This window comes from Strongylocentrotus purpuratus, unplaced genomic scaffold, assembly GCF_000002235.5.
Source record: "Strongylocentrotus purpuratus isolate Spur 01 unplaced genomic scaffold, Spur_5.0 spur5_scaffold_13, whole genome shotgun sequence".
NCBI classification, from domain to species: Eukaryota; Metazoa; Echinodermata; class Echinoidea; order Camarodonta; family Strongylocentrotidae; genus Strongylocentrotus; species Strongylocentrotus purpuratus.
This window is the reverse complement of record NW_022145598.1, coordinates 16,734,003-16,760,324: the sequence shown is the minus strand read 5'-3', so window position 1 is coordinate 16,760,324 and position 26,322 is coordinate 16,734,003. Positions and strand designations below refer to the sequence as shown.

At 37.1% G+C, this 26,322-nt stretch overlaps 1 protein-coding gene across 13 annotated transcripts in view; it reads left to right on the top strand.

Moving 5' to 3' along the window:
- LOC100890089 overlaps positions 1-26,322 on the top strand; it is a 109,611-nt gene that overhangs the window by 39,838 nt on the left and 43,451 nt on the right. For all 13 annotated transcript variants that reach the window (XM_030983031.1, XM_030983032.1, XM_030983027.1 and 10 more), the window contains 29 exons: positions 54-181; positions 998-1,122; positions 1,854-2,036; positions 2,397-2,593; positions 3,094-3,224; positions 3,863-3,984; positions 4,750-4,947; positions 5,860-6,038; positions 6,420-6,559; positions 7,658-7,794; positions 8,603-8,818; positions 9,466-9,674; positions 10,234-10,385; positions 10,917-11,047; positions 11,840-12,034; positions 12,678-12,883; positions 14,039-14,166; positions 15,055-15,176; positions 15,958-16,152; positions 16,974-17,174; positions 17,568-17,679; positions 19,123-19,262; positions 20,311-20,424; positions 20,928-21,047; positions 21,915-22,159; positions 22,895-23,071; positions 23,895-24,009; positions 24,750-24,940; positions 25,587-25,728. In XM_030983031.1, the coding sequence (XP_030838891.1) occupies positions 54-181; positions 998-1,122; positions 1,854-2,036; positions 2,397-2,593; positions 3,094-3,224; positions 3,863-3,984; positions 4,750-4,947; positions 5,860-6,038; positions 6,420-6,559; positions 7,658-7,794; positions 8,603-8,818; positions 9,466-9,674; positions 10,234-10,385; positions 10,917-11,047; positions 11,840-12,034; positions 12,678-12,883; positions 14,039-14,166; positions 15,055-15,176; positions 15,958-16,152; positions 16,974-17,174; positions 17,568-17,679; positions 19,123-19,262; positions 20,311-20,424; positions 20,928-21,047; positions 21,915-22,159; positions 22,895-23,071; positions 23,895-24,009; positions 24,750-24,940; positions 25,587-25,728 (4,651 nt within the window). The remainder of the gene's footprint in view (positions 1-53; positions 182-997; positions 1,123-1,853; positions 2,037-2,396; positions 2,594-3,093; positions 3,225-3,862; positions 3,985-4,749; positions 4,948-5,859; positions 6,039-6,419; positions 6,560-7,657; positions 7,795-8,602; positions 8,819-9,465; positions 9,675-10,233; positions 10,386-10,916; positions 11,048-11,839; positions 12,035-12,677; positions 12,884-14,038; positions 14,167-15,054; positions 15,177-15,957; positions 16,153-16,973; positions 17,175-17,567; positions 17,680-19,122; positions 19,263-20,310; positions 20,425-20,927; positions 21,048-21,914; positions 22,160-22,894; positions 23,072-23,894; positions 24,010-24,749; positions 24,941-25,586; positions 25,729-26,322) is intronic.

Sequence of the window (26,322 nt, the reverse complement as noted above, 5' to 3'; positions counted from 1 at the left end):
AATGTACACTGTATCAATGTGTTTTGAGTTGTACATAGTTTATTTTTTTACAGCCCTGTGACGTGGTTAGAGCGTATCGAGGGAGCACTGAATGAAACACTCTTATGGCACACCATTCTCCCTGCTCTCAATTTTGTTGATCTTCTCATCGAAGTAGACCTTGATGCTCTCAACCCCCTTGGTAAGTTCCCTTGATTGGTTAATCAGCTATGGTAAGTTCCCTTGATTGGTTAATCAGCAATGGTAAGTTCCCTTAATTGGTTAATCAGCAATGGTACGTTCACTTGATTGGTTAATTAGCAATGGTAAGTTCCCTTAATTGGTTAATCAGCAATGGTACGTTCCCTTGATTGGCTAATCAGCAACATGTACGTGATGGCCCAAGATGGTGGGTTGTGGTCTGAGTGTACCTGTTGGTGCGCCACAATCTTGCCTTTCCTTATTAAATTGTAGATGTTCCTTCATTTTGTGCAAAATCTCACTGTAGAAACAAACTTGTATGTATTTTGAAATAGCTTTCAGTGAATCATAAGATTTATTTGAAGGTATGAATCAAACAAATTGAGACGATACAACTCTTGATTGGACGATGAAAAGTGGTTAGAAAGCGGGAGAGGGCAGGTGGGGGGGGGGGAAGTGGTAATATGGGCTGGTCAAGTGTTTCAAACTAAATATGCATGCTGGCCTATTACCTCCGTACAGCGAATGAGACATTAATTGGTTGATCATCTATTATCTTATTTGCCACTTAAAGCTTGAACATGATCAGAATTCTTCTAGCTATTGGCCTAGAGACATTAATTACAATTTAAAGGCTGAAGTAAAGACCTACCTTTTCACCCAGCAGAAAATTATCATTATTATTAATGTTTACTTGATTTCATATCTCTCAAACTTAAAATTCTTATCTTTAAATGTTTTGTTTATCCTCTAGGTTACAAGCAATATTAACTGATAAACATAAGATTTTTGTTGTTTTGTTCTTTAATATGTCTAGGTTACAAGTACTATGACTTGATAACCAATGAGACTGCCCTTCAACAGTACCTGACCGATCTTCTAGGCTTGGCCCCAGAGTACGCAGAGGCAATCACACTATCTGGAGTCAAAGATGTACTTGTGGTATGTCTGTTTGCTTTCGCAATTTTGTCTGATCTGTTTTTACTTAATTAAAATAAACAAATAGTGTCATTTTACTCTTGTGTACCAATTAATTCCCGAAGATAAATAATTGGTGTAAAGCTAGAATGTATAACGTCATCCTCAAAATACTTTACCTGGCATTATATCGACCACGGATAAGGAATATGAATGAGTTAAAGAATGATTCAAAGTCCCGCGCAAGGAAGCCAAGTTGGACTTGGGTTGCATGCAGGCCATATCTGTGAGCCCGTACAGGTACGTCTTGCAGTCTACTTGCAAGTCTCTTTGATAATAATTAACTCTTTATATGAGTAATATTTGAAGCTCATGTTTTGAATATCATGAATAATTGCCTCATGGAACCCCTAGCATACGGAACAAGATATTTTGTTGGCGATTGGTGCTCTTTAGACCTGAAAAGTGTTAATACGATTGTCATCCAGGTATGAGAAGTTTAGACTTAGGATAGCCAATACTTTTTTAAACAAGCTCTGGCTGTCTGACTGAATTCCAAATTTCCTAGATCAAACAATATCTAGAACCCTAACCTTGAATCTAATGCTAAAATAACATACATTCATTTTCTGTTTTCCAAAATATGTCCTTGAGAAAACAACAGCGGGATAAGACGTTTTTGCCCGTTTACTTTTATCTTCTCTGTTTTCCATGTCATATTGTTTATCTCTCTAATTTTGTTTCTGTATGTTTAGCTTGCCGATCATCACTTGTCCGGGACATGGGAGTCCACCTACTGTGTCACGGTAGATTCAGCTAATGGAACAGACTTGAACCTGACTGCAGTCTACTCACTCCTATGTAACCTTGATCGAGAACAGTTCTTTGAGAGCCTGAACACTCTCATGGGCATCGATGTCCTAAGATTGACACAATGGGTAAGATGGTGAAGATGATAATGACATTGGTGATGGTGATGGTGATGGTGAAGATGATGATGATGATGATGTTGGTGATGGTGATGATGGTGATGATGATATTGGTGATGGTGATGATGATGATGGTGATGATGATATTGGTGATGGTGATGGTGATGGTGATGGTGATGGTGATGGTGATGGTGATGATGGTGATGATATTGTTGATGATGATGTGTGTGTGTGTAATTGGGTTTATAAAGACGTGTATCAATCAGATATGATTATTTACTTCTGGGGACCGACTTTTAACGCCACCATCCGAAAGACTGATGATGATGATGAATAAATATACATGTTCTTTATTCTATTTCTTTAAAGATTGGCGATGTGACGAACCCAGAGAGAGGTGTGGTGCAGAGGTTTGACTGGCAGACACTGGTAGGCAATGTACAGTCCCACATAGATACGCTGACTGGCCTCACTAGCATAGGACAGATAGGAGGTGTTAATGTGACCCAGGTCGAGAATCTTATCCAGAAACTTCAGCAGGGAATCGAGCAGTTTGATTACGAGGTGTAAGTATAACCACGTGTACATGTATCAGATAAGATGTTTAGTGGTGATGATGATGATGAGATGGTGATGGTGATGATGGAGATGGTGATGGTGATGACAATGATGATTATAATGTTGATGATGGTGATGATGATGATAACTGATGATGATGATGACTGTGAAGATGATGATAATGATGGTCATGATCATAGTGATGATGATGAGAATGATGATGATGTTGGTGTTGATGATAATAAGATGATATATTCAGATAATAAATTAGGTAATCATATAAATATGATGTAGAAATAGTGATTGTAAACAAAGTACATTTGAATGCCGATTGTGAAGTTGTTGGGTGTGTAGATGATGAGTAATAATATTGACTAGGAAAGGGATGTATATAACATGAAGACCACTGATCTTCCTTCAAGATTTAGAAAGAGAGAGAGAGAGAAGAAAGTTACAGAAGATGAAAAAGGAGGGGTAAAAGGTAAAACGTTTTTGTCTTTTCTTTCAGGTTGATTGAACAAATGGAGATTCTAAACCAGATTCTTTACTTGAATGGTGAATGGGACAACATCAAAGGTTACATAAATGCTGTCACTAACATTGTTGAATGGATTAATCCACAACTGGAGAATGCACATGGTTAGTCAATATATCTCTCTTTAATAGTCCATTTAGTTTTTGTATGAAGTGCAGTTGGCAACTAAATTATTCATACCCTTACCAAGTTTTCCTGATAATTACCTGATTTAAATTGTTTTCCCGATTTTTGTATTTTGTTTCCTGATTTTATTTTTCCCAATTTTTTATTTTTATTTTTTATTTTTTCCTGATTTTCTTCTTCTTTTTCTTCCTGATTTTACCCCTATTTCCCTGATTTTTCCCTATTTTTTCCATTTTTTTTTTGGTGCTCACTATCACTCCTAGTTTTGTAATATTTTAAGTATGTTAAAATTTGATATGTCCCATTTATATCTTTGTTGAGAATGTGACATATCAAAGCTTACATCAAAACGTATTTAAACAAAGGCCCTTTTTGAGTTGTATGATACATATACATCTTCACTGATATCAAGAGATATGGAAGTGTATACTTTAAAAGTGCATGTATAATAAGGTTCATTTGTTTGTCTCTTTCTACATGTAATAACATTACCCTGCTTGCGTTGGTCCCCCATCATGCAACAGCTATCCAGAATCTCTGCCATACAAAGGGCATGTCAGACACAATATTCATGGATGATATACTGATAATACAAATACACTCTTTCTTGTTCCAGCTAATAACGTTACCCTGAGTGAGTTGATTACCCATCATGCAACAGTTCTTCAGAATCTCTACTACGCCCTGGGCAGCGACCTATTCCCTCAGCTCATTACAGCATTGGTGAATCCACAACAGGTTAGCTACAAAAATCATGTAAAATTATTCTCAAAAGCATATTTATTGTTCAAGATTGTAATTTTTTAAAACTTTTGCATCTAAATTTTTTTTTAAAATCTTTGTCAAACTCTCACAACTATGTTTTTCTCACATTCTGTTGTATTAAAACCCATGAAAAAACGAGTGGACAGAAATGAGATATTTCTTTATTTTGATCCATTCTTTTTTAAAGAAAATTGGATACATCAGCTTTCTCGTATACAGTGAAAACTGCTTTAGCAACCACCTGTATAGAAAGACCAACTGTCTATTAAGACTACATTTTCCATTTCCCATGAATAGTGTTTCTCAAAAAAACATGTATTACAAAATGTTTACATTTTCTGGTCTCCCTTTATTTTAGATTGTTACAATTTATTACAATTGTAACAGTGACATTATCTAGTATAATCTCACTGGTGTTTATATAGTGAGATGTGAAGATAGATGACTATTAAAATCTACATGTATTAATATTGTCTGATGAAATAGGAACCTCTAGAAGCACAATTTATGAGAATGCATTTACTCAGCCTATTGAATTATCTTTTTCCCCCATATACCATTCATTATTGGTTTGGTATTTTAAAGTTTGGAATTCTTTTCATGATATAACGGCATACTTATCATTAAAAAACTTATGATGTAAGAGGAAATTGTCAATTTTTTTCTTCACCTACGTATCAATGTAGCATTGATTGGTAATCTCATATATTCCTTACACCATCTTTTTCTTGTTTCCAGGCAATGACACTGAATACCCATGATGATATTGAGACGGTAGTCTGTGACGCAGACTCCTTCAACGAGCTTCTCAAACCCACCCTCTATTCTGACACGAACTCACTCCAGACGTCGCTGTGCTCTCACCTTATGTCGGGTCATCCAACCATAGCCAATGACCTAATGACCCACTTCAACATAGCTCCTCTGGAGCATGAGGTAACTTTCAATAACAAGTTATAAGCTACTATAAGTGTTATAAGCTACTGAAATTATGACATTTGATTGGCTGAGTTCAAGTTTGTCATAGAAATTTAGCATTTGCTATCGATAACAAGGTGGATGAAATAGGGCCCAGATGTCACTTTTGTAGGTTCAGCTTAAATTAGGATTACTTTTTTTAAAGATATTGATGAAATTTATATAATTGCATAAGGGAAGGTTAGATCAAACAATTTTATAAAAAATCCCGCCTGCATGAAAATGCTCAGAGTAACAATTAAGCTTCTACGATTGTCATCTGCATGACTCCTGGTTTCTAGTGATACATAACTGGCCATACTTATAATAATCACAGGGACAGAGAACAGGCAATTAATTCAGTGTGCATGATTCTCAGTAAGGTATGTCTCGGTAAGATTGATTTGTTAGGCATAAAACACACCTCATTGTATATATATGTATTCAACCACTGTACACTGTGTAGCTGTTTCTTGAACATGCACCAGAGTGACTTAAAAGAAAACTGCCAATAGACTTTTAGGTACTTCTTAAAGGCATCGTTTAACAATGTTAAATCTGAGATGCTTGGCCCTACGTGTTATCAGTGTCTGTGATATGGTTAAATAGTTAAGCCATAAAAATTGCGCTTCAAAATGATCATGAAGTGCCTCAAAAAATTCAAAATCTTTGAGTGACCGGTTTTACCATACTCGTTTTTCCCAATAGACTGTAGTGTTATAAAAACCGTTAGGAAAACAAATTCTGAAATTTCTAATTCCAATCATAGATATCTTGATAATCAGATAGACGATTGGTTTGTTAAAGTCATGGGATTCATGTATAACCTAAAGCTTTATAATTATTAAACGCTATTTGGCTAAAACCGCCGTTTTAATACATTTTTTGCAGATTACCGTCCTCGCTACGAACAACTTCGACTTAGGTTTCCAGGACCAGGACATTGATATGCGTCGTATGGTTAACGAATTTGAGAAGCTGTCAAATGGATTAATTTTAATAACCATCAGAGACGTTATGAATCATGCTGGTCTTAACATCACCATGCTGCCCACCATAGATAACCTGGAGTAAGCTTTCATTTTTCTTTTTTCTTCAAGTTTTCTTTGATTTCTTTGAATAGATATTGTATTAAACCAAGTCAATTTTACCACTTTCGTGATTAAGATGAAAGGACAAATATATGAACTTGTATTGATATTCCCAACTACTTTACTTCACTGCATATAGCTATTGCTGCTAAACCCATCCTTCCTTTTTAATTTCAGTGATATTTTAATAATGATCTCTGGATTTCTGACCCAACTTGGCCATGATTATGTTTAGGGTTAGATTAAGGGTCAAGGACAGTGCTAGGTCCTGGTTTGAAATTAGGAATGTGTTTAATATAGGATATTCACTGTGTAACATAGCTATTTCTGCTCAACCTAGCCTTCCTATTATCATTTCAGTGATATTCTAATGATGGTCTCTGGATCTCTGACCAGCACATTACCCGCCCTACCCCTATGGGATGAGGTCTTCTACCCCATCCTGGGAAGGCTAGACTTGGCCATGATTATGGTGGAGGATCTGTTCTTCTCACTACCTGGTAAGTTAGTGTATAGATTTATTCATTTATATATTCATTTTTGTATTCATTTATTAATTATGTATTCATTTATTTATTTATTTATTTCATTTATTAATTTATTTACATTTGTATTAATTAATCAATTAATTAATTAATTCATTCATTCATTAATTAATTAATTCATTCATTAATTAATTTATTAATCAATTAATCTATTCATTCTTCCAAGTATTCTACAGTGGATGCAAGCAAACACATTTTGCTCAATGTATATATTTACATTGGGAACATAACTGCACAATGAAGCTACATTGGCTCGTATCTGGCTCTTTGGGAAGATTCATATACAAATAGTCATTCTTTATTGTATAGGGTGTGTAGTAAAAAAAAGTATGGTTCTTTGTACATTGCTAAAGGGTTAATCTATTATAGAGAGAGCTTATCATCATATTGTGAACATGAAATATTCAGTCTTGATTTTGTCAAGAAAATGAAGAAATTTGAATAATGTCTTCCCCTTGCAGATCATAAACCTGACATACAGGCTGTCCTAGATACCGTAATGCCCCAAGTCCAACTTTTTGTTGCTGTATGGAAAGTAATAAATAGAGCTGCCAACTAGTATGGATTTCCCGTAATTGGTACGGAAATTAATGATCATTACAGCAGTTAGGAATGTTGTCTTAAATTAAGGATTTTTTTTTTTTGGTAGCGAGTGCTGTGCAGTATGGCAGCCATCCAACCCTCGCAGAGAAAGACGGAAAAGTATCAAGTATTCTCTTCACCAATTTTTCATGGAAAACTAATGTGTTGTGATGACCTGAAAATCAATATTTAGCAAACTGGTGTGAGTAAAATCACCAAAAATGTTGAATATAATGCGTGCATGCGTCCCATTATTTTAGATTCTTAGCGACGCATAGGACATAACTGATTTATTCCCAAAATTACTGATTTTGAGCCTTGTGATTACTGATTTTCTGTTCTGGAGGTTGGCAGCTCTGGATAAAGTGTTAATTAAGGTCAAAGCTTCATTGTCAATGTGCCTTTCAAGTGTGCTTATTTTTTAGCTCGTCAGAGAATGAAGAAACCTTGATAATGTCTTCCATCTTGCAGATCGTGAAGCTGAGATACAGACCGTCCTGGACAATGATACCATCGTTAATGCTGCAATACCAGTCATCCTGACCGAGGTTCCTAAGGTTATAATGGCATGGAATGAAGTGATGGAACAACCTTTACAGATACCTGTGGTAAGGAGAAATTTCATCTTAAGGAAGAGAGAGGGAGAGAGAGAGATAGAGAGATAGAGAGATAGAGAGATAGAGAGATAGATAGAGAGAGAGAGAGAGAGGGGGGGGGTGGATGAATGCAGAGAGGATGGAGAGATAGAGAGATAGGAAAGAAAGAAAAAGAATCAAGAAGAGAGATATCCTTTTGTTAAAGCTGTGATACCAGTCATATTGACTTACGTATCTAAGGTAGAGGTGTAATGGTGGAGTGGTTTCGTCACCGGACTGTCGATCACAAGGTCAGCGGTTCGAGTCCCACCGCGGCACTAATGTCCTTTGGCAAGATATTGTTCTACATTTGCCAAACTCAACCCAGGTGATGTAAATGGGTACCTGGCAGGAATTAATTCCTTGAAATGCTAGAGCGCCGTATTGGCAGCACAGCTAAAGCCAGGCAAATAATTTCCAAATTTGTTATTATTATTACATAAGGTTATAATTGGATGGAATGAAGTGAGGGAACAACCTTTACAAATACTTGTGATAAGGGAGATTTCATCTTAAGGAGGGAGAGAGAGAGAAATAGAATGACAGAGAAAGAGAGAGAGAAAGAGAAGAGACAGAGAACAAGATAGAGACAGAGAGAGAGAGAGAGAGAGAGAGGAGCCCCCTGTAAGTAGAGAAATGGAGGGAGAACAATTTGTGAAATCAACCAAATCAGGAAAAAGGGAAAGAGTGTGTGTATTATCAAAGTACTTTGGTCACAATCACTTCCCCAAGTCAATGCTCATGAAGTGGAGATGCTACATATCCTCTTCCCTACCAACAGCTCAGTAAATTGATCATAGAACTGCTGAAGGGCTCTTTTGAAGGCATCTCTGAATTAGATCCCTCTTTCCTGAGTGACTTTTTGACACCAGGTAACTCCACCAACGGGTCATCTACAGCAGTATTTGATCTCATCGTGAGTCTAAATACAATGCTTGTCACTGACTTTGGGCAGCAGCTTTTGGATGTCTTCAGGATCAGAGAGAATGCTGAAAGGGTGAGTTACAGTTAGAGCTTAGAATTAGATTGCTATACTTTTATCAATCTTACAGATACAGGTTATATGTTACAGTTTAGATTGTTTGTATGTAGTATAGTTTAGTTTGTTATACTCTTTGTCAGATTTGTCGTTATTATACTCATCATGTTTATACTCCGCTCTTTTCCCTATATATGTAGTATGTAACATATGTTTTATGGCTGAGTCTGAAAGAAAGTTCTGAATTGAATTGAATTGAAAATTTGGAAATGACATTTATTTATCTATTCATTTATTTATTTGATTTATAATTCTATTAAAATATTTTGGTGTATATAATTTATTTATATTCATACTGATTTATTCATTTATTTATATATGTGTTTGTTTATTCATTTAGTTATTTTCTTTATTCATTTATTTATTACTGGTAATCATCTATTTGTCTGTTTGTTTGTTTATCTAAAATTGAAATTGAAATTAATCATTTACATGCAATGTCCATTCAGAAATATATTTTCAATGGTATAAATTTACAAACAAAGTTACAAAAAAGAAATAATCATAGCCATTGTCAATTACAATAATATATACAATTCTCTATTTATTTCTTCATTGATTTGTCTACTTTCATTATTTCATGATCTTCAATATTCTCCTCATAGCTGGACATCATTACTGACTTTGACAGCAAGGACCTTCCCCCGTTCGATGCTGCATTCATCGGTCGTTCCAAAGACTTTGTAGAGAAGGCTATGGACTGTGCCGCGAATCCTGATGGTTGCATCGTAGATCTCCAAGCTCCACCTACCCTAGACCTCCTGGTGAAGTTGATCGAGATACCTAACCAGTTGCCTGAGGGCAGCTTGGAAAGGTGGGGGTGCAGGTCGATTTCAAGCATTATGGAATGACATTGCTAGAGAATTTTCAGTTTTGAAAAAAGAACATTTTAACAATAATCTTCAACTTAATGATATTTTACCTGTACATGTAACAATGATAATGATAATTATATTTGGTTCTTGTAAAGTGCATATCACATTATATAACGTCTCCATGTGCTTCCAAAGAGCTTTGGAAATGATTACCCTAGCTTTAGCTCCGACAGCCGTAATCACCGCCCAGTGCATTTCAAGGAATAATCCTACGGGTAGTAACTAATATGAAGTATTTATGACAACACATGGGTTTCCAATCAACCATTCATCAAATTCATCAAATATTGAATTTTAAATAGCTTTGTTGTGGAATAACTGTGGATGTGTGCGCTATGAAATATCCAATATTATTATTATCATATTGTTATGATATTTTTCTTTTTCTTTATGCGTACAAGTACATTAGTTTCATTTTACATGTACACTGTATATGTGACGACACTTTATTTACCACATATCCTTATTTTGTCTTATCTTTCTATCTTACATGTGCAGCCTTGGGGATGTGTTTGTTATCTTAGCTCCTGTTGTAGAGGACTTATTTCAGCAGCTTGGGAACGGGACAGGAGAGTTTGGAAACAGCCTCAACCTGGTTTTCTCCTTTCTTAGGACAGTCTTTGAATCAAACAAAGTTCCTCTTACTGATGGTAAGTATCGATCTCAATCCTTACCTCATGTACATGTACATGACATATTAATATCAGCTTCTTGTCCTATTTTCTATCATGGTACTTGTACAGTAATTATTCATACCCTTACCAAATTTTGTAATTTTTTTAGTATGTGAATTTTGTTGTTGTTGTGTGTGTTATTGTGTGTTCTCAAGCAAACACTGAAAGAGCTGTTTGTCTTTGTCCAATCTTCTTTAAATGTTGAAGTGTAGTATAGGCCTATTAAATCAAGAACTATGATGCACTTATACTGATAGCCGTATTGTGTAGTTCCTTTTATAGTTACGGACTTGTTAATTTAATTACTCATTATTTCTATATATCATTTGAGGTGTTCACACTTGTACAAGCATTGCTTTTTAGTAGACCCCACTATTTGCAACATGTATTTCTACATTTGTTTTAAATGCTTACAATTGATTTGTAATGTTTTGTTGGAAACATGAATAAATTGAAATTGATCGAATAGCCACCAAATAATGTTGGTTTTATTTGTTGTATCTCCAGTTCTGTCTATCTTCGAGTTCGAGGAGGCACTGTTGAATGGCTCCAGCATCTATCAATTCTTGAAAGAGAACACCGACCTGACCGAGATCGATCTCCTGACCCTAAGGAATAGTTCAATCAACGCTACAGTGGTATGACATGACATGGTTTTTTCAGAATTCTTGTGTGGTAGAAGGTGTAGGTGGCAAAGGCAAAACAAAAAAAATACTCTAACATTTTAATATTTCAGATGCTTTTTGTTCCCCACATATCAGACAAGTATTACCCCCCCCCTACAATTATTTTACAGATGCCAGTTACTAAGGGGTACTCCAGGATCATACATGGGCCCTTGAAAAATAGTAATAACTTGCACCAAGTACGCGCCACTACAATATTATCACAGCGTTTGCAAAAAAACAATACATAATATTGAATTACAAATGTTAGTTGAATTTCTTTTTCAAAAACCGTATTATACCTTCAAATTATTCAGGATCAAAGAATGGAAGACAAATGATTCTTTGCAAAGCCCTCATGGAAGTTATCTGGAACTTGGAGTGAACTTCCGTGTGTAGTGTGCAAAACATTTCCCCAATCTTATCCAAAAGTGGTCTTGACATTTATTCAGAATGTAATCTTTGTAATTTTAAGTTGTAATGTTGCTTTACAGGATATATATTTGAAGTTAATATTTTTAATACTGTCAGTGGTAATACAACTTATATGTTGAGTACTTATAATTATACATATAAATGTACATGTAATATTTGTTGCTTTATTAATTGCTTAATACATTTTAATATCATTGTAATTATTATTATTGGTAGTAGTACCTTATAGTAGTATTAGTAGCAGTAGTAGTAAGATCCTTATTATTATTATCATGTTCATCCCTTTTATCTAATGTTGTTCTGCTTAATCCATTTTTCTTCCTATTCTAGCTATTCAAACTCTTTGATCTCGGAGTGAAAGACTCTGTTAATCTGCCTTGCAATGAAGCCTTGCTCGATGATCTTCTCCTCGATGTCGACTCCACACTGAAAGAAGAAATCCTCAAGGGATTGTGTAGCAATGGAACACTCATTGCAGTAGAATTCTTTCGCACCAACATCGACTTGAAAACAGTTATTGATCTGGTGAGCAAATCTTAATTTTACAAGATTTTCATGTATGTAAAGCAGTATGTGTGTATTGGGTTTGTACAGACGTGTATCAATCCGTTATGATTATTTACGTCTGAGGACCGACCTTTAAACATCACCATCCGAAATATGTGACTCAGTTTCGAACCTGTGTCCTCGGGCTAAATCAGTTTGTAACTTCCATAGTTAGCTGGATTACAGGCGCACCCCACAACACCTAGTTGTCTGTCAAGAGCTGTATAAGGGTGTTAAAACCATACTGTACGTAACAGAAGCACGTACTACCACAAAACCCCCTCTAACGCCATCTCAGGTCAGCTGTAGCAGTATGATCCTGTACCTTGGTGCTTCCCTAGCTGCACTTTTGGTTCTGGCATCTAGTCCTCTGTCTGCGAATTAGGTATTGGGTTACACTCTGTTAGCAACTTGACCATGAGATGGCGCTTTGCAATAAACAGTACACTAGGGCAAAATGTTCTCGTCAGTTTATTATTGCTTTAACTTGATGTGAATTGATATAGAATGTTGCCCGTGTATGGTCTCATGGTGTCATTCAACCAATTAAATTGCCTACATTTTAGAACCCGTTTTGTAACCAACAGTTCCGTTATTATGTCTTTTTCTTGTTTGCTTACAGATTAACAAAAATGCTGGACAAACATTTCCGGAATTCCTCTTGGAGACCTTCAATGCCATCGGGAACTTGTCTGAAGTAGATTATGAGGCGCTTGGAGAGTTTGTAGCTATTGTCCTTCCAGCCCTCTTCGATGACGGTGTCCCGACGATCTCTGATCTTGATACACTGGCAGAGAATATCAACATTACGATAAGGGCCCTTAGAAGGTGAGTATATGTGTAATTGGGTTTTTACAGACGTGTATCAATTAGATATGATTATTTACGTCTGGGTACTGACCTTTAACGTCACCATACGAAAGACGTGACTCAGTTTCAAACCTGCGTCCTCGGCTGAATCAGTTTGTAACTTCCATTTATAGCTGGATTACAGGCGAACACAGGTCTTTTAACAGGTTGACTACTGAATCGTCTAATTCCCATAGGCTTCATACAGGAGCCACCCGGTTCCAGGGGTCAATTGGTTAAGAGTTGCGGTTGGTTCAAATTGACTGAAACTTGACCGGAAAGGCAAAGGTCATGGGTTTGAACCCTGATTTTGCATTTAAGTCCTTTAGGAAGCATTAATCTACAATTGTGTGTTCATAGATGGGTAAAGATTGTTGGGAATTCTTTGAATTCTGTGAGCTCTTGAATTATTAGCTTAGCTAGAGGAGGGGTAATATTAGAGCATATTTAGCTTCTTGTGTGGAGGATTTGTGCGCTGTAAAAATACTTATTTTTTGTTGTTTTCATTATTATTATTTTTCTTGTTGTTGTTGTCGGTGTTATTTTTGTTACTATTATTATTACTTTTATTATTATTAATATTATTACAATTATAAATACAGTCAAACCTGTTTATAGCAACCGCCGAAGGAAACACAAAAAGGGGTCATTGTAGACAGGTGGTCTTTGTGGGCATGCAGGTTCCTTTAGTACATGTTTCAATGAGAAACCATTTTGAAGGGAAACAAAAAATGTGGTCTTTGTAGACAGGTGGTCTGTGTAGACAAGTGGTCACTTTTTTGTTTAAAGCGACCGCCGAAGGAAACACAAAAAGGGGTCATTGTAGACAGGTGGTCTTTGTAGGCATGCAGGTTCCTTTAGTACATGTTTCAATGAGAAACCATTTTCAAGGGAAACGAAAAAATGTGGTCTTTCTAGACAGGTGGTCTGTGTAGACAAGTGGTCCCTAAAGCAGGTTTGACTGAATCATTATTAAAATCTGTGAATTTTCTATGTACATGTAGATGCCACTACATTCTTCTCACCTTCATGTGTACCTGAATACTAGTTGATCATATAAACTGCAGTTTATTCACAGAAAGTCACTCATTCATAGCTTACAATGTATTTGTTATTTTGTTTAATCTATCAAAGCGTGGATGCCCTGTTGACTCTTACTGAAGGATTATTCAAAGACTTCCCGACCTATCGCGATGTCCAGCAACTGATTAGAACTCTACTGGACAATATCTACGTTCTTGAACTTTTGGCTGAAATCCCAGGTAGGTCTAAAGCTTCAACTTCTCCTGTGGAAACACCTGCAAATGTGGTGATGAAAGTGACAATTGCTCCAGCTGTTTGTTGTTAGAAGTATAAGATAAGGGTTGGGGTTGAAATTGGGTTTAAGATTAGATTTAGGTTTAGGATTAAGGTAAGGTATAGTGCCTGGTATACTGTTAGATATACTGTTGGGTCCATGATTGAAGTTAGTTATTTTGAAACTACCCCAGAGCAATTTTCACAGAAGCATGTGCCGTTCAACAGAAGAAGTAAATTATGATTGTATTTTGTATCATTGTTTCACTTGAGGTAGATTCTATGCTCTCAACCAATGTGAATTAAGACATTCTCAGATAAACTCATTTAAACTTTGTTTAATACATTTTGTACTTTTTCCTAATTTGTGTGTATCAAATTATTCATTAGTACATTTCCGTTCAGGTTTTTTTTATAAGTGGAACACACGTAAGTTGAAATGGAATCTACCTCAGGCACGATTAAGAGATTTAATCCAACTGCTGTGCAATCACATGCTGAATGCATCTTAAGAAAGCAGGATACAGAATCCGTTTGGAGAGTTTGGACAGGTTCTGATTGCACTTAGCCCTAAGTAAGTCAGGAAGAGTCTCCCGATCAAGATGCGAATGAGCTGTCTTGCAAACAGCCAGATGAACAAACACGCGAATGGTTGGATTAACAACGATCGTTGAAGAAGAGCGAACGGTGTCTGAATACCCAAAATGTGCCAGACGGAATTTAAAAAGGAATGTTTGATTTCGTACTCTTTATCCTTCATAGATTTGACTGTGAACAACATTCTGAATGTGCATCTGAATACTCAATTTTAATACAGAATTTAAATGGAAATTTTTATTTTGTACCCTTCACAGATTTGACTGTGAACAATATTCTGAAGGATGAGCGTGTACTCCAGGACTTCTTGGTTGAGAATACAGCTCTACAACAGAGTGAGGCCAGGGACATCACGTATGCTACCTTCAATCTGGAGGAGGTAAACAAAAAGTCCTGAAGATAATTATTACTTATAGCACATCTGTCATGTATATACAGGTATACCCCTCAAGGAGCGGAGCGAGTGCACCATCATGTGCGGATTTGCAAATGAGTCCATTAATTATCAATTAATTTAACTACACAAATGTGGTACTGCTGACAATTATTACTCGTAGCACATCTGTCATGTATATGGAGGTATACTCCCCAAGGAGCGGAGAGTGTTGAGAATACAGCTCTAAGGCAGAGTGAAGTGAGGGACATCACGTATGCTACCTTCAATCTTGAGGAGGTATAACAAATGTCCTAAATATGATTATTACTCATAGCACATATGTCATGTATATAGAGGTATACTCCTCAAGGAGCGGAGGGAGTGCACCATCATCTGCGGATTAGCAAATGAGTCCCATTAATTAGCAATAAATCTAACTTCACAAATGTGGTACTGCATGATGATAATATTACTCATAGCACATCTGTCGTGTATATAGAGGTATAGTCCCCAAGGAGCGGAGAGGGTTGAGAATACAGCTTTAAGGCAGAGTGAAGTGAGGGAAATCATGTATGCTACCTTCGATCTTGAGGAGGTATAGAAAATGACCTGAAGATAATTATTACCCTCATGTATATAGAGGTATACTACCCAAGGATTGGACCATGTGCATGATCATGTGCGGATTAGCAGTCAAATCCAATAATTAGCAATTATCTTCACCATCATCGTTATCATCATCATCATTATTATCTTGATTCTTATCACTTTTCCTCCCAATCAGCTCTTCCTGACCGAAATCACCAAGCTCCTGGAGAAGCTTTGTGATCCCGATTACTTGAGCACCATCCTCATCTTCTCAAATCAAACCAATGCTACGATCCTTGCCGATACCATGTGTGGTCTCTCAGGTGATCAGGTCGCCACGCTCATTGAAACCGCCCTCCCGTTTATCGATGTCAGTGCCATCGTGAATGTGGTATGTAGATTTGATTTGACCTGTACAAGTTTTTTTTACCATTTGTGAAACCACATATGTAAGTTGTCTTTCTGTCAATTAGTTTATGACTCATCTGAAATCAACCGTCCTCCGGTTTATCGATGTCAGTGCCATCGTGAATGTGGTATGTAGGTTTGATTTGATTTGACCTGTATAACTTTTTTTTACCATTTGTGAAAGCATACATGTATAAGTGGTCTTTCTGTCAATTAGTTTATGACCATCTGAAATCAGCTATCCCATGAATAAGTTGCTATGATTTATCAGTCGAAGCTTGGTTTTTCTTCAGGTAAGTGCAATTTGTATAGGTGGTCCAATTTGTATATAGGTGGTCCCAAACTCTTGTCAAATGAACCTTAAACCCTGCAATGATAATTCATTTCAGCAGCTAGAAGCTATCCCGGGACGATGATGATGATGATATGCAGAGCGTCAGTGTGAGGTGCCACGGTCGAGTGAATACAGTTATACCTGCTTTAGCGACTACCTGGATAGAAAGACCACATTTTCAGATTCCCTTGAATAGTGTTTCTCATTGAAATGTGTACTACATTTGTTTTTACATAAAGACCACCTGCCTATAAATACCACATTCTTGTCTCCCTTGAGTGGTCTTGATATACAGGCTTCACTTTAATTGCATTTCCACATAATTATGTACAATAGAATGTGAACGTGCATCTTGCGAGTAAAACATGCCTCTGTTCTTACGAAGATGTGGAGTCAAACATGTATGATGTTAGAATCTATAGATCTGTAAAAATAGTCATGTACAATATGTTCGCTTGTCTTTTTAATAGAGTTATTTGGCCGACAGTTTTGGCGGGGCATTCAGCATCAGCAACGAAACTATCAGTCAAGTGATGCAATCCATCGAGTCCTTAGAGGCGGTTACCATGGCATTACCGGCCTTGCAGGAGGCCATCGCCAGTTTCAACGATGACCCAGCTATAGAGAGGTTGAGAGAAATGGCTGAACTTGGATTCTTCACAGGAGAAGAGGTGAGAGGAGAGGAAAGAAGTATTTTTAAAACTCAAAGACAAGAGGAAATACATTTTTTTAAAAGGTGTTGTGATAATAATAATAATATCGAAAATAATATCGCTAGGGACATTCGTTTGTCTCGCAATAAATCCGCAATGAGTAATATATCTAACATTAATAATAATAGTAGTAATAATATTATTATCATTTTTATTATTTTGATAATTCCAAGTTAGGAAGAAAAAATGCAGGGCTTCCTTAAAAAGCAGATCCACTGTCTTCCAGTGAAACTGAATGAAACTACCCTCTTAAAAGAAATCATGAATAAATAAATAAAATGAATAAATAAAATAAATAAATAACGGCTATGCATTTGTAAAATATAAATCTGTTGTTGTTCTTTTACCTAGATCTCTGCAGTCACTCAAGAGATTGTTTGTGGTAGCACCAGCTTGAGAAAACGTAGAGCCACCGAAGATTTCATTCGTACATTTGAAGATGCTACTATCACTGAAAATAAAGGTAAGTGCAGTGAAGTTTACAAGATTGTTTGTCACAAAGGACTTTGCAACTGCTAATCCCATTGCAACCAAATAAGTTTCAAAGACAATCATGGCAATTGCCAGTAAAAGATAAATTTGCATACATTTTACCAAGTGCAGAGATGCCAACCGTTACGGTTTCACCGTATTTGTTACGGTTTTAATGCTCTTGTTACGGCGTTACGGTAAACAATCAAAAGGTTACGGGGAAACGATAAATAAAAGTACATTATAGCGAATGCCGCCTTATCACATAGCCTCCGTACACTGTGCTGCATGTCGCACGCATTTACTCATAAGTTCACTGAATTTGACTACACTGGAAAGGCACTTTCGCGCACGTGGTCCGTCCGCCGCCATCTTGTTTAATTGTGAAACAACACGGCCGCCGTCATTACTGCTACGTGCGGTCGTGCGTTTTTGGGGGAGCATGGTGGTGGATGATCGTGCGCGTGGCGCCCGCAATACCCATTCAAAGTATAGTAGCGAAGACTTCGGTGATTCAGCAGGCGCATTGCAAGTGTGGTATACGGTGTGTTGTTGTTCATGAACGCCGGGCCTAGCGGCCTGGGCTGGTGTGTCTGTGGTAGTGGTGAGTGTACGTGTGCGTGTGTAGAATATGAGTTCTGCCATTTGACTGTGGATTCGAATTTGTGGTTCGACGCTTGAACGAGGTGTTTTCTTCCTGAATATTATCATGGATTCATTCAAAAGAGCGAGTACCCGAGGAGGAGATCCTTTGACTGCAAACCGATTTTTAAAAACGTTTTCATGCACATCTTTATTTTGGACTTAAAAATGGTAGGTTCGAAATGCAGTAAGAGTGATTGGGTGTTTGACGTTTCGCGCGAAAATTATGCTGCAGTGTCTTGCGTTCCGGAAAGACCCCCATTCGTTACGGACAAATTTGGTAAATGTTACTGACAGCCCTCCTATAGGGTTGGCATCTCTGCAAGTGCAACCAAAGGTGAGTCAGATATGTTCCCTGAGAACTTTCATATAATTTGTTCACAGGTGGGTGAGACATAATCGCCTTGTTGTAAAAACGAAACAAAAGAATAAATAAGTGATGATAGAGAAACCACAACCTACCATGGTGAACAAGACAATGTATGAAACAGATATATATTTGTATATTTTGTTTTTCTGTTTTTCTTAAATCATCAGATGACTTTTGTGAAAACATCTCGACAATGTACATATCTGTGTATATGTTTCTTTGTGCATTTTTGTACAGTATGAGCTGCTATTATGGGTCATCACAATTCTTTAGTGAGAACATCTTCACCTTGTATGTTTGTGCTCTTTTTACCTTAATATTATACCCCAACTGTTTTTATCACCAGATTGTGAAAACCTCTTGACTATGTGTATAATGTTTGTGCATGCAGTGTTTATATGCTAACTTTTTTATTTTCATCAGATGACTTTTGTGTGAACATCTTTAGTTCCATTGTGGATGGTATTGATGGACGTCTAGTCTGGGCTTACCTTAAGCCTATCGTAGCGGGCAGCATTCTCTACTCTCCGGATATTGCACCCGTCAGACGCATAATTGAAAAGGTGAGATGTGTTCACAGGCTCAATTGCTCTATAATAACAATTTCTAATAATCACATTTGTACAGCAATTAGTAATACATTTCTCAAGTGCTTTACATTATAATTATTGTTACCCTGGTCCTCAGATTGAGTTGCGAACCCACACATGATAGTGCACATGCTCTGCTCCCTTGGGAGTATCCCAGCCAGGTGTATTTTACAAGCGCACACATGCTAATCTAGCCACATTAACGCTCCCATCGTACCGGGGACCCATTTAATTAAACACCTGGGTGGAGAGAAGCAATGTAGATAAAATGCCTTGCTTAACCACAACCTTGCATTGTTAGTCAAGTCTTTAAACCTCTCGACTATGACATCTCTATGTGTATGCACACAAAATTCATAATAGACCCACTGGAACCTCAGTTACACCGCTAAACGAACACCAGATCAATTCTTGGCCGTACGGATAATTCAGTTTACTGTTTGATCTATTATTGGTCAGGTGTCGGTCTTGTTGGTGTTTGTAGCGCATACCAATATTGAATATGTATATTTCGTGTTCTATGAAGTACAGAAAAAATGGGTTTAATTGCCCTCATTTTTTGTGAATACATGTCTAGAAATGCATACAGCCCTGCTTTTGAAATAGCTAAACAGTTTGCTTCATAAGTAGATCTTGCTCAACTTTTTTCAAACTGAATGTATTACATGTAAAAACGAGGTGTAGAGTATTAAACCTTTAATAGCATCAACTGACTACTTGCACCGCAGGCATTTCCATACACTCACTGACGGAAACCGTTACATGTTTAATATTTTGCAATTGTAAAGATATATGTAAGCTGAAAAGCTCTTTTCCTTGCCGGAAGCACTGTGTTTTCATGTTGTCCACATATGTCCATCATGTTATTGCATTAATCTAAAAAAATCATTTTGATGTATGAACTTCAAACTTGGTCCAAGTACTACCATTCGCAATGTTGTTGATAATATTGTCGTAGTGTTACCTAATTCTAAAAAGGAGTTTTTTGTATTTTTCAATGCATCCACTTCTCGTTTCATAGGCAAACAGAACCTTTGAGAACATTGCCCTCACTCAGCGGTTTGCTAAAGTCTGGTTGAGGAGCGAAGGAGACTTGGGAACAGCGCTCGATCCCGACACGCTTACTGCTACCATGGTAAACTTTCTGTTGATTCCTAACTTAACAATGATGATTTGGATGAGAATGACGATGATGGTAATGGTGATGAGATTGATGATGATGATGATGATGATGTTGGTGATGCTGATGATGACAATGATGATAACAATAATGGGTGTTTTGATCTTGATCCGAACACGCTTACTGCTACCATAGTAAACTTCCATGTATTCATAAAACTACCTGTTGCATATACATGTAGTAGTAGTAGTAGACGTAGACGTAGACGTAGTAGTAGTAGTGGTAGTGGTAGTGGTAGTGGCAGCATTAGTAGTAGTAGTAGTAGTAGCAGTAGCAGCAATAACAGCAGCAGCAGTAGCAGTAGCGGCATTTGTAGCAGTAGTAGCAGTAATAGCAGCAGTAGTGGCAGTGGTAGTTGTGACAGTAGTAGTAGTAGTTATATTGTTGTTATAATTGTAGAAGAAGTAATGATAATAATTACAATGATAAAAATGATTTGAAATGTCTCTGCTCAACAGACATTGCTAGAGAACTCTTACGTCCAAGGGCTCCTTGAGGATCAGTATGGCATCAACTCTGACATGTTCACGGACGTCCTCAGTGGAAACCTTACATCTATGGATCCAGGCCAAATCCAGGTATGTTCAAATTGGCAACTTCAAGGGTCCTCTTTACCCTTCTTCCGGTTTCTCTAGTTAATTTCTTGTTTGCACTCTGATGGGAGGTTTCACATGCTCCCCTATTATATTACCCCCCCCCCATGCTACACCCCTCCATCCATAAACTATCATGAACAAAATTCTGGTCTCTACTGTCTTGATGATGAGAAAATTGATTTGCAGTGGTCTATCATTGTACAAGTGCTCATCATCTCCAAAGTTCTACTCAGTCCATGAACATGGCAGTGAGAATAATCTGTTCATGCCACTAGTTCCTGTAACCATTCCTGGCATTGGTTTCTCAAGGGAAGTACAAATCATGTTTACAAATCTACAGAATTATTATTTTTTTGATAGTTCATTATGGAAGGAAAAAATAGTATCTAAAGATCATAATTGAGAGACCAATGGTGAGAGCAAACAGTGGCACGCCATAGTTAAGTCCAACTTAAGTGGATCTTAGTCTTTTTGAAACAATCGCCTGAAACCAGTCAGCATTAACCTCTAATTTGTTAACAAGATCGGAAAGGCTCTCAAGAAATCGATGACAATGACTATGTCAACTTTGATGATGATGATACATTATTTCGAGGGGTCAGTGACATGAAGACCTAGAGGAGTTAAGTCTCTTTTTTACTAGCCATTGACTTCAATGGGGTGTTGGGTGGAGTTAAGTCTTTGTGTTTCCTGGAAAGCCCACATTTTTCTGAACATTTTGATATCAAATACTCATTTTGGAAAAATATGGAGTTACGTCTTTTTGTCACTGAACCCTCGATTTCATTGTATTGGAATTTTGAAGGATTGATGTTTTGTTGAGTCTCTGGGATTTTGTTCTTTTAACAGACTCTGAATCTGCTGGCAGAACTGGTCAGCAATTTGACGACATGCTTCAACTTGAATCGGTTCATTGGATATGACAACGAGGCAGCCATGGTTGAGGACGCAAGGAGTTTTGACAAAGATAACACTCTGCTCGCTGCTCTAGCCTTCGATATTCCTGCAGATGCTACGGAACTGCCTGCGCACATCAAATACAAGATTCGTATGGACTCGGACAATACACCACCTACGGACATGCTGAGAGACATGTATGTGCCTTCTTTTTCTTCTTCTGCCTGTTACTCTTTTCTGCTTCTTTTCATTCTACTTCTTTTCCCCTATCTTCTTCCTTTTCTTCTGCTTTTCCCTCTGCTTCTTCTTTTTCTTCTTCTGCTTCTCCTTCTCCTGCTTCTCTGCTTCTTGTTTTTCTCTTTCCTCTTCCTTTTCTTCTACTGTTTCTTCTTCTGCTACTTTTTCTTCCTCTTCTACTTCTTCTGCTGCTTCTTATTCTTTTTCTTCTGTTTCTTCTGATTTTTTCTGCTTCTTCTGGTCCTCTTCTTCTTCTCCTCCTCCTTCACTTCCTCCTCCTTCTTTTTCTTCTTCTTCTTCTTCTTCTTCTTCTTCTTCTTCTTCTTCTTCTTCTTCTTCTTCTTCTTCTTCTTCTTCTTTTCCCTCTCCCTCTTCCTCTTCTTCTTCTTCTTCTTTCTCTTCCTCTTCTTCTTTTTGTAATGATACAGTTTTAAAGTTAGGAATAGGAATAATGTAAGGAATTGGCCACAGCAATTATCACTAGAGTATATGATGTCGTATATTTTAAATGTATTTATACATGTGTGATCAAATCAAATAAAAAAAAAGCTGTAAATTTATAGTTGCATGTACACTGGTACGCACATGTCTGTATATATTCTTGTTTATATTATGTACTGGGCCACACCCTAATCCAAAAAGACGTGTCTTTGCATTGTAATCAATCCGTGTATCCATCCTGGTTTAATTCACAGCTTTCTAACACGTTCATCAGCCAACGACTTTGTATTTGATTTACGCTACCTGCGTGGTTACATTATGCTTCAAGATATGGTTGAGGGCAGCATTGTGTCGCTGCAAGCCAGCCCTGATATACAGCCTCCCGGAGTCTATCTTCAGATGACACCATATCCATGCTACTTGAATGATGAGTAAGTAGTCAACTTGACGTTATTTTGATGAACCTAGAAAAACTCTGTCCATTAAAGTTGTTTGTAGATATACGATCCCATGTTGTTTCCAAACAATTGCAGCTTTGTTGCCCAAAAGGCAGTTGTGAGCATTTTGCATAATTTACATATATTAAAATGGCCACATGTATAGGCATATTAAACAGCCCAAGAAAATTTAGACAAAATGTACGCACTGCACCCATCGCAAACAGTATTGTTAATCTTGAGCAATTAATGAATCCTGTCACACAATACAATTCCATGATATAGCCCCTGTTCATTGCATCACAGGTCGAGATGCACATCCGATTTTGATATGCAAATTATTCAAATTGTTGAAGTTTGCCCCTGAAACTGAAATTGCTCTTTGACCACTTTTGATCAAAAGTCACTTCATTTCATTTCATTTCAATAATTTTCATATTTCTCATGTTACATATACATTTCAAAATATAGTACAAATTGTTTTTTGAGGGATAAAATAACAATCAATGAGACATAAGAAATAACATAAAGATAAGTGGTTAATAACGAGTACTGATTTAACTGAGAGAAGTATGATGGGACATGAAAGCAAGCTTGTAGAGCTGTAGGCCCCAGTGAAATAATTTGTGGTAATGAATGGAGGACGGATTTGAATACTGACCAATCCAAATAAATACAAAAATTTAAAAAAGGGAAAGAAAAAAAAAACATGCGGTGGTGATGTTTATATTGTCCCTCCCTTTCTTACAATGTAGACAAAAGTACACATACTTAAATTATAGTCTACAACTCTGTCTCTCTGTCTCTCTGCCTATAGGTTTAGTGCCATCTTCACCCTGGTTCTACCGCTTGTGATGACCATCAGCTTTGTGGTTCTGATAGGGGTCATGACCCATCAGCTCGTCTATGAGAAAGAAAGAGGAATCGAAGAGGTAATACTCCCTACCAGCTGATATCTTCGGATACAGATCTTGTCCTGCAGAAACACAAACATTTAAAAAAGGGGTGTAGCATGACAATACTCTGTGTCTTTCCAGTAGCCTGACTCTGGCCAATCTGGTATAATACCACTACAGACGACGCGACTGCAGTATTCACGTGCTGCAACGTACACGAAACCGAAGCGTGAGGGGAACATCACTCTGTTTCGCGAATGCTTGCACGCGCTGTCGTAGATGGCGTAAACCAGTATTTGCCATGCTACACCCCCTTTAAGTGAAGATACTGATTATAGATGGTCAATTTATCAGGTTTACAACCATGTCATTCTTTCAAAGGAATAAGAGCCCTGAAAAAGGGCGGGTGACCTCCGCTGAGAGCTCTTTCGTTCTCGACGTTTTGATTAGTATATGGAGGGGTCAGTGACACAAAGACGTAACCCCATTTTGGCCATTTTGAGAAATAGTGGTTTGAAGATAAAGGTCCACTTGGGCCTTAAGGAGTTAGTGTATGTTTCACTAGCCATTGACTTCAATGGGGTGTTGGGTTGAGTTAGTCTTTGTGTTTCCTTGAAAGCCTACATTTTTCTGAACATTTTGATATCAAATACTCATTTTGGCAAAATATGTAGCTACGTCTTTGTGTCACCGAACCCTTGACATGCTCTACTCGCTAGTTTTATTTTTGTAGTTGTAACTGACTAAATTTGTCTCTTTCGTTCATCCTGATACAGTTGATGAAGGTGATGGGTCTCCCGGCGGGTGCAAACTGGTGGGCGTGGTTTATTTCTAACTCCCTCCTCCTTGTCCTACTCTCCTGTGTGGTTGTCATCATCATGACATATGGGAACATCTTGCCAATGACGGATTGGTCTCTCCTACTCGTCTTCATTTTAGATTACTTTTTCTCTCTTATCATGTTCTGGTAAGTAATTAATGATGATTAATTAATCTTGATATGTGTACAATGCTTTGAAACTTTTATGTCACAAGTGAAATATAATTTTTTTGTATAAATATTATTATGATAATACAGTGAAACCTGCTTTAGTGAGCACCTGTATAGAAAGACTCCCTGTCTATATATGGACCACAATTTCCATTTCCCTTTGTGTCTCATGGAAACGTGTACTAAAAGAAACCTTTACATAAAGACCACCTTTCTATAAATGTATAATGACATGTCTATTAAAGCACTTGACAGATAAACCACGTATAAAATATTGCTAAACTTCTGCTTTCAGAAGCTAATTTCATTCATAGTATCTTGTAATTGATGCAGGGCCCAGGTGCTTATAGCATATTGCTTGTTCTGCCAGATTTACAGACAAAATAACTATCTGAATTATTCCTTTTGAAAGTTGCCCTTATAATGTATTGCAGTCCACTGTTTGTTCCATTGGTGGGCAAAGCCTGCAAATAATTAATTCAGGAATTCCCTTTTTGAGATCGACTTGCATTACATATATAATGACTAGCCCAAAGTCATGTAGTTCATTGTGTTTCCCTTCTTGCATATTGTTATTTAATTCTTCTTATTTTATTTCCCTATATTATCTTTTTCTACCCAGCTATCTAGCTAGTGCTGTATTCCAGAGAGCAAGCATTGCCTCCCTGGCTTCAATTCTAGTATATTTGATCTTCTACCTGCCATATATAGCTATCTTTGCCTCAGAATCATTGCTTGATGCCTTGTGGAAACTCATTGTACCGGTAAGCTCTTATATACATATGTCAAGCATGAACACTGTGTCAAAACCCAATGTACTTGTCTGCTTTTATGACTTCAATTCTATTCAATTCAATTCATTTATCCACTCAATATATAAAAACAGATACATAAAATTGCCTATGAACACATATGACAAATATAAAAAGATGGACATAGGAAAATCAAAAGTTGAAAGCACAAGTAACATAAATTGAGTGCCGGGGGATCAGATTAAAGATCTATTTAACCCTTACTGTACTGGGGGGGGGGGGGCCTGGGAGGCCCCCCCCCCTCGACATTTTCGGAGATCGCGCCGCAACCGCTTGGAATTTTAAATTGTTGTTTCATGACTTTTTTCCCTCAAGTCTTGCGCACATTTTGATACCATTTTCGTGAAAATCGAATATACCTGTAAGGTGTTACATAACAATTAGTATGCGCATGTCATCAAAAAAGTGCTATAATTACATATATTCATGTACAAGCAGAAATGTGAAGATATGAATTGATATCAAATTGCTTTTATATGTTTCTCAGAGTAACTTGATGTATTCCAGAACAAAAGAATACATTAGAATTAAAACAATTGATATAAT